An 8,509-nucleotide genomic window follows, 5' to 3' on the forward strand; every position below is an offset into this window, starting at 1 on the left:
TGGCTTACTTCACTCTGTATAATGGGCTCCAGTTTCATCCATCTCATTAGAACTGAGGAAAGAGGTGACGATCAAATAAAAGTTTCTTGTACATTTCAAGATATTGCTGGCCTTTCTGTGCCAGAGGCTGGCCTTGCTGCTGGCAATGATGCTGTGCGGCTGACAGTCTGGAGTGAAGAATAATGAAAAAACCTCTCTCAGCAGAAGTGCCGTGCAGAAACATCCGTGACATTCGTCTTTTCTGTATGCGTTTGTCATGAGACTCAGGGAAGTCTCTGGTTATCAGAAACTTAATCTGTTCAGCTTTGTACATACAAAGACATGGAGACATTTTATGACTTAGATAAGCAGAAAATTAACCAGAATATTGTTCCTAAAGTATTCTGTGAGCAACCTGTGAATCACTCCATTGTAGTCCAGTAACCACTTTCTAGTCCAAAGAATAAAAAAACTTCACAATGTGATGGTGTCTTATCCAGAGAAACAGCCCTTTTTATCAGCATGAAAATGACTGCTAGTGATTAATGTTTCTGTATATTGTGCACATTTATCTGAGCTTCCAGGAAACTTGACAGCAAAGAGGAGTAGATTCTGGCCCAAGAAGTAGTAAAGGATTCCTGCACAGGGCTATTAGGTGACAGAATTGTTCTCCATTTCTTCTCATGTTCTCCATAATATTTTCATGTGCAACTTATGACTTTTTTCCTCTGGGCATTTTTTACTTATTAAAACACTCTTTGTCTTTTAAGGTACTTGCCACAGACATGTCAAAGCACATGAATCTACTGGCCGATTTGAAAACTATGGTTGAAACTAAGAAAGTGACGAGTTCTGGAGTTCTTCTTCTTGATAATTATTCTGATAGGATCCAGGTAAAGCATTTGACTTTGTTCTGTGTCTGCGGATGTGTGTACACATTCGTGTCTGTGTGTCTAGCTTAGATAAGATTTATGTCTCCTTTCTCCCAGCTTATAATTTTGGTAGTTATAAGCAGGGTTTTTATCCAGATTCTTCATCTTGAGAATTAACCAGACAAAATCCTATTGGCCTTTGTAAGTGGAAGTGCACTAAAAAAATATAATATCCCACAAAACCAAGCACTTAAGCAGATCTGAATTTAATGAACTGAGCACGTAAACAGTTTCTCTCATGATACTTAGATGCGGTAGAAGTGGCATACTTTGGGACTATTAATACAAGTGTGAACCACACACAGACACATCATGGTCGAGCTGTCTGGAACGATTCTTACACAACATGTATTTTTAAGTGTCACAGTCACCTGATGTGAATTTCTAGTTAAAAAAAAAAAGGAGCGAGTGCTAAACAGAGCATGCACTGGTTTGTTCTAGGTCCTTCAGAACATGGTGCACTGTGCCGACCTGAGCAACCCGACCAAGCCTCTCCAGCTGTACCGCCAGTGGACGGACCGCATCATGGAGGAGTTCTTCCGCCAAGGGGACCGAGAGAGGGAGCGGGGCATGGAGATAAGCCCCATGTGTGACAAGCACAACGCATCTGTGGAAAAATCACAGGTGATGCCTTATGCTTTCAGAGAGAGAACACAGCTACATAGAACATTTGGTTACTTCGTTTGCATCTCGTTCAGTCTTTTATTGGGTGATCTTAATTACTTTCCTTTTGACAAGTTCAATTCCCACTTCGTGTTTGCAAGCCTCAAAATTCTTTGATTCTTAGGATGTATATCCGTATGGTCATATATCTACTCATAGGACAGTATATTTATTCATCGTCACTTGCTTCATATAGTATATTCATATGTGTAGAATTATTTCAGCTATCTCTTCTCATTAGTGAATAAAGTTCTTTGAATCCACATGGAGTACAGGCATTATTTCAGTTTATCTGGATCCACCTGTAAATGGGCTGTTCTAAAATCAGGTCCAAGCCTCAAGCGAAGCAAGGTAAACAAGCAGAGATTTTGTACATCACAAACCTGCTCTTGGACTCAGAATTCTAAAAGCTATTAAATAGTTTTCTGCAGCTCGTAACAACATTTTCATACAGTCTGCTACCTAAAATAGTGACTATTTTATCAGACTAAGGTTAATAGTCTTTGGTTTAGTGTTATATTTGCAAAGCATATTACATTTATATATTTTATGTAAATTCCGTATATCACGTATGAAAATCTAATTCAGTATATAAATTGAATACATTTGGGTATCTTTAACCTTTTCCATTGTTTCTTAATCCTGTACTCACATTGGATATATTTTTTTAACCAGGTGGGCTTCATAGACTATATCGTTCATCCTCTCTGGGAGACGTGGGCAGACCTGGTCCATCCTGATGCCCAGGACATTTTGGACACTTTGGAGGACAATCGTGAGTGGTACCAGAGCACAATTCCTCAGAGCCCTTCCCCGGCACCTGATGACCAGGAGGAGGGCAGGCAGGGTCAGACGGAGAAGTTCCAGTTTGAACTGACTTTAGAGGAAGATGGCGAGTCAGACACAGAGAAGGACAGCGGGAGTCAAGTCGAAGAAGACACTAGCTGCAGCGACTCCAAGACGCTGTGCACTCAAGACTCGGAGTCCACCGAAATCCCCCTGGATGAGCAGGTCGAAGAGGAGGCGGTGGCGGAGGAGGAGGAGAGCCAGCCCGAGGCCTGTGTCATCGGGGACCCCTCCCCGGACACGTAACAGGGCCCAGACTTCCATGCCTTTCGTTTGTGTTTTGTGTTTTTTTTTTTTTAAGTAGAAACGTTGTTTCCAAAGTGCATGTCACATGCCACAACCACGGTCACACCTCACTGTCATCTGCCAGGATGTTTGTGGAACAAAACTGACCTTGACGACTCAGTCTGGCGCTCAGGAATATTGTCACCAGTTTTTTCACCTCCATGTCATCAGAACGAGAGGGACATCTTCATGGACAGCATTGTCACAGGACTGCGGCTCCGTTGAACTGAAGAAGCCGAGAAAATCAACTCTAAAGTGTTTTCTAGGGAGTGTGGCTCATTGGGCAGCCCCAAAGTTAAGATGATTTGGGGTTTTTTTTTTTTTTTTGTTTGCAATATTTTCAGCAGAAAGAAGGCATTATTACATGGATGCAGTGAACAGATGGGTGAAGCAACGAATGGGTCAGGAACAGGACAAAGTGTGAAGCTGTTACCAGGATAAAGATGAGCCACAGAAATTGCATAATTTTCTAATTTCAAGTCTTCCTGATACCTGACTGAATAGTGTGGTTCGGTGAGCCGCACTGACCTCTACATTTTGTATGATATGTAAAACAGATTTTTTGTAGAGCTTACTTTTATTATTAAATGTATTGAGGTATTATATTTAAAAAACTACGTTCAGAACTTCATCTGCCACTGGTTATTTTTTTCTAAGGAGTAACTTGCAAGTTTTCAGTACAAATCTGTGCTACACTGGATAAACCTAATTTACAAATTTTACTTGCACCTTAGACTTCATAGCAATCAACTGATTTGTAGTGACCCATTGTTTTATATACCAATGACTTCCATATTTTAAAAACAAAAATTGACTTTATGTTGCAGGAAACCCTTTTTGTAGGTCTTCATTTACTGGCTTTTCATTTTGGTCTATTCAGACACGCAGAGTTGCTCCCCACTGACATTTCTCTTCACCGTGTGCGAAGTGAACACGTGTTCCATAATACTCTGATGTGTGTTCTGTCTAATGTATCTCAAGCCTCATGGACACTCAGTCATCAGTTGGTATTATCTGAAGCAAGTGAGAGATATATAAATACCCAGTAGCTAAAATGGTCAGTCTTTTTTAGATATTTTCCTACTTCGTGTCTTCTGATAATCTTTTGCTGTGGTGGTAGACCCTCATTTCACAAATGCATGTCTGTAATAATGCACACATTTCATGCTCATTTTTATTGTTTTCAGTCAGTTATAGTAAGAAAACCTTTTTCCCCTCGTGCTGCTTCATTATTCAGTGTGTGTTTGAACCTCTGTCCACATTTACTACGTGGGGTCTTATCAAATATATCACCACCATTCTGATGGATGCAAAGAACAGGTAGTCAAGTTAGAGTTAGCATTCTTTTCTGCCATGAGGTCGTATATAATGACTAGCTTTTACTTTTGATTTACAAAGAAAAGTTAATGGCTAGCTAGGTAATTTTTAACAATATTAGTAGAATATATTAATGAACACCAGTACAATGAATGCTCTTTTGTTTCTATGATTTCACCATGGGATTAAGGACTGTATGAGGAATATTCCTGAGAAGTGATTTTAAGTGTAGCAATGACTCTTCCTTAAAGGACAGCCACATAACACATAGTAGCATTTCTTGCTTTATCAGTTATCATTGATCCAGAAGTATGTCTAGTGGAGGAGAACTTTAAATATGCTGATAGAAAGCAGTTGGTGGTGCCCCTAGCACCAGAGGTTTGGTGATATGATGCCGTTTTAAATTACTCAGTTGGGTAAGAAGATATTGACTAAATCAAACATTAGAGATCACTTTTGGCAGAATTTAGCATCAAGAATTGTATTGGAATTTTAGAAATTGATTCCCAGCATTTACCTTTAATTGGCATCGTGGAGCATTTATTTAGTCTGGACTTTCTTCCCATTTCAGCTCTTAAAAAATGGTTACCTTCTCTGTGAAGAGTTTGGAGCCCAAATAATCATTTTTCACAGTGACATCCAAGAAGTCAAGTAGAGGCTAAAGGAATATCTGACCAAACAGAACATAGAACAGTAAATGAAATTGTAATCCTGAAAAATGTTTATACTGGGGATGTCTCAAGGAGCCTTCTGGGGACTAATCACTAAATCATCAGCCAGGGAAATGACCCAGCTGAAGATACTATTTTAGTCCCCTGAGAGCCACTGATGCTTAGAAACATTGATAGAAAAATTAGGTAGCTGTGAACTTCGACATGGAGCACAGGATAGGAACTGACCAATTAATTATCAGATTTCTACCTCCCTTCCCCTGTAAAATTCAGACAGTAATCTTTCAAATAAAGTCTTATGTTTGGCAAGTGGTTTCACAAGAACAATTGGAAACTTGTTTCCGTTTTAATTTTGTCCCTGATGGAGGTCTAGAAGAAAAGGCAAAGAATCTAAGGTTTATTCCTTTCTCCCAAATACTCTCAATCCCTCCCTTCCCTCATGCTTGGTATTTCCCCCACAGAGTGCCTAGAACTTAAGAATGAAAAAAAAATTAAAACAGCAATATGTCACATATCCGGACCTGAAAAGGTATATAACAGCACTAAAAAAGGGAGACTTTTTATTTCATCAATTTGTTGGTTTTAATGGTCACATGTGTGAAGATACCCACTGATGGACAATCAAATTGTAGGAAAAAAGTGATATCTAAAAGACAGGGACTAGTGCTGTACAATCTGCTTCTCCTCTCCCTTCTTTATCCTCTGCTCTCGCCAAAGTGTGCTTCAGAATTATACACTGCTTTAAAAAGAATACCCTTTTATAAGTGGCTTTACATTTCCTAAAATATTGTAAGAAAATACAGTATCTGGGTACTGTATGGGGAAGAAAATGTCCAAGTTTGCATAAAACCAGTATATTTCAGCTTGCAAGTTACTAAACACAATAATGCTGTTTTAATTTTCTTTTCTTTTACATCACTTAAAATTCACAAGAAAATAATGTAGATAGAACAAATTGTAGACAAGGAAAAAAAAAAAACTTGAATGAAGTGGATTTTACCGAAAGCTTTATGATACTTTTTGAATGCATTATTTATTTTTTTGTGCCATGCATTTTTTTCTCACCAAATGACCTTACCTGTAATACAGTCTTGTTTGTCTGTTTACAACCATGTATTTATTGTAATGTACATACTGTAATGTTAATTGTAAATTATCAGTTCTTATTAAAACATCATCCCGAATTGGGATGGTGTTGATATATTTGGAAACTCTTGGTGAGAGAATGAATGGTGTGTATACATACTCCTTGTACATTTTCTTTTCTTCTATAAAATAGTCTTGTTACCTTAGAGCTTGTTTATGGAAGATTCAAGAAAACTATAAAATACATAAAGGTATATAAAATATAAAAAACATAGCTGCAGGTCTTTGGTCCCAGGGCTGTGCCTTAACTTTAACCAATATTTTCTTCTGTTTTGCTGCATTTGAAAGTAAGGTAATGGTGGGGTTAGGGCTGGGCATTTTACATCTGAGCTTTGAATCAATTGGATTTCTGGCAACAGCTGGATTGTACAGAACCACGGTTAACCTCTGGAGCATTCTGAGACTCTTTTGAGAGACAACCCCTTAAATGCTTTTTGCCACGAAGCACCATAGCATATATGATGGTGGCTTTTCCTATAAGATACTAACTGAGCTGCTTCAGTTAGTTACATTTGATTTTTTTTTTAAATTTTCAAACACTACTGGGAAAAGATATTCTTGTCCAATAATTATAAAAAGTCTTTTTGACTTCTTGAGCACATGGACAAATGAACTTGATTTGAAACTAGAGCCATAGGTCATGCATGTTAGTACTTTATTATTTGGCTTCCTGCCATGTTATAACAGAAAACATAAAATATGAAAAAGGTCATTTTTGTTAAACAGAGTTTTTCTTCAACTAAGATGAATCAAATTTCCTTATGTATGTAAATTCATATATTAAACACAAAGTTTTATATGACACCAATTCACATAACATAATGGAGTCACCATTCTCTAGAATGTGTGTTTCTGTGAAACTTAACTTGCTTTAGAATTTTTAAATTTAACCTTGCACAGAGGCCAGCTCCTGAAAGCTATGAAAAATTCCCAGTGGCTGATGTGGGAACCTCTTTCCACTGCTGCCCAGCCCTCAGAATGTGCAACTTAGTGAAGGGAGAGAATCTTTTTCTAGGAAAATGAGCCTCCTTTTATTTTATTTCATTTTCTTTTTTGACACAAACTGTAGATTTTAGCAGCCCTGGCCCAAAGGAATTTGATTACTTTTGTTTTAAACAGTACAATGGGGACACTATAATTACAAAAAGAAAAAAATCCTTACTGATTTTAGTTGTTTTAAATTTGATTTCTTTGGATATGTTTTCAGAGTGGTCAATTGTGTGTGAGCATTACAAATGATGATTCTTTTAGTGGTTTCTTAGCCTCTCTTACAGCCCATGGGGATAGTACTGTACATCAATACCTTCATATGAAATTTTTATATGCAATGGAAATAAAAGCATGGGTTGATTCTGCCTATTTATGACTCGATCATTTACAAATAAGAGTATTCATTTTAACTTGTAGTTCAGTCAGCACTTCTTTCCAAGAGCCATGAGGATTGTTAAGGTGAAATAAAGGATAGTGACATCATACATTACTACATATTTGTAGTCCAATAAAGCCAAATTATGTAGATTAATCTTGCTATAGAGTAAAAAGGCAAAATTATGTAGATGGCCTATAAGACTAAGCACAGTAGAAGACTTGGGAAGGGAACTTCTCTGACTGAGTGTTCTGGCATACTGAAAGTTATTCAGATACTCAACAGTTATTTGCTGGGTCCCTCTGCAAACTCCAAGACTGTAAGGATTCATCGGTGAACAGACATAATTCAGCTTTTGTGAGTTTAAGGTCTACAGGGGACAAAGGCACTGAACAGTTCCCTACGCAGCATCGTGAGTGTCCTCAGTACAGCAAAGAAGCTGAGGTGCTGTGACTGAGCAGGAACCTGACCTTGGTCTCTTCCAGAGGGCCAGGGCCAGAGAAGCCTTCTCTGGCAGTGATGTGGGGCTGAGCTCTGAAGGAACTCAAAAGGTAACTTGGCAAAAAGGAAGAGCAGGGTCCAGACAGAAAACTTCATTTGCAGAAGTCCTGAGGTACACATGAGCTCCAAACCTCGGGAGAAATGGAAGAAAAGCACTCCTGCTCCCTTGATCTTTACCCTCTGACCCTGCTTTCTTCCCTTTATAACCCCACAAATTGACATGTGACCTCCCTGGTAGCTCAGACAGGAAAGCATCTGCCTACAATGCGGGAGACCCAGGTTCGATCCCTGGGTCGGGACCATCCCCTGGAGAAGGAAATGGCACCTCACTCCAGTACTCTTGCCTGGAAAATCCCATGGAGGGAGAAGCCTGGTGGCCTACAGTCCATGGGGTCGCAAGGAGTTGGACACGACTGAGCGATTTCACTTTCTATTTGTTGTTTATTGTCTCTTTCCCACCAGAACAGAACTTCAGAAGAGTCGAGTCTTTGCTCACCAGTGTATCCCTCACAACTCAAATGGATCCCTGGTACACAGTAGGTGTTTAATACTAGTTGAATATCACTTACCAAATTGATATTGGATATAATTCAATCTGGTGATCAAGACATTTAGGATTGATACCATAAAATTAGTCTGGTTGTTTAGATAGAGAGTTCACAGTTTTCTGTCCGGTTGCTAACTAAAGACTCTGCCTCTTCCTCACAAATTCTTTTTTCTTTTTTCCTGAATGGCAGAAAATCAGTTTTCGTGATCAATCAGCACAAGTGTAAGCCCTGAATCTCAACTAGTAGAATAAGGTT

General features: G+C 38.7%; 1 protein-coding gene across 10 annotated transcripts in view; it reads left to right on the forward strand.

Moving 5' to 3' along the window:
* PDE4D (phosphodiesterase 4D) overlaps positions 1–7,198 on the forward strand; it is a 1,564,000-nt gene extending 1,556,802 nt beyond the window's left edge. For all 10 annotated transcript variants that reach the window (XM_043887126.1, XM_043887128.1, XM_043887124.1 and 7 more), the window contains 3 exons: positions 750–872; positions 1,353–1,535; positions 2,250–7,198. In XM_043887126.1, coding sequence (XP_043743061.1) covers positions 750–872; positions 1,353–1,535; positions 2,250–2,666 — 723 coding nt within the window. In that variant the 3' untranslated portion in view covers positions 2,667–7,198. The remainder of the gene's footprint in view (positions 1–749; positions 873–1,352; positions 1,536–2,249) is intronic.
* Positions 7,199–8,509: the final 1,311 nt, after the last annotated feature.

The sequence above is a fragment of the Cervus elaphus genome, chromosome 25 (assembly GCF_910594005.1).
Source record: "Cervus elaphus chromosome 25, mCerEla1.1, whole genome shotgun sequence".
In the NCBI taxonomy this organism is placed as follows: Eukaryota; Metazoa; Chordata; class Mammalia; order Artiodactyla; family Cervidae; genus Cervus; species Cervus elaphus.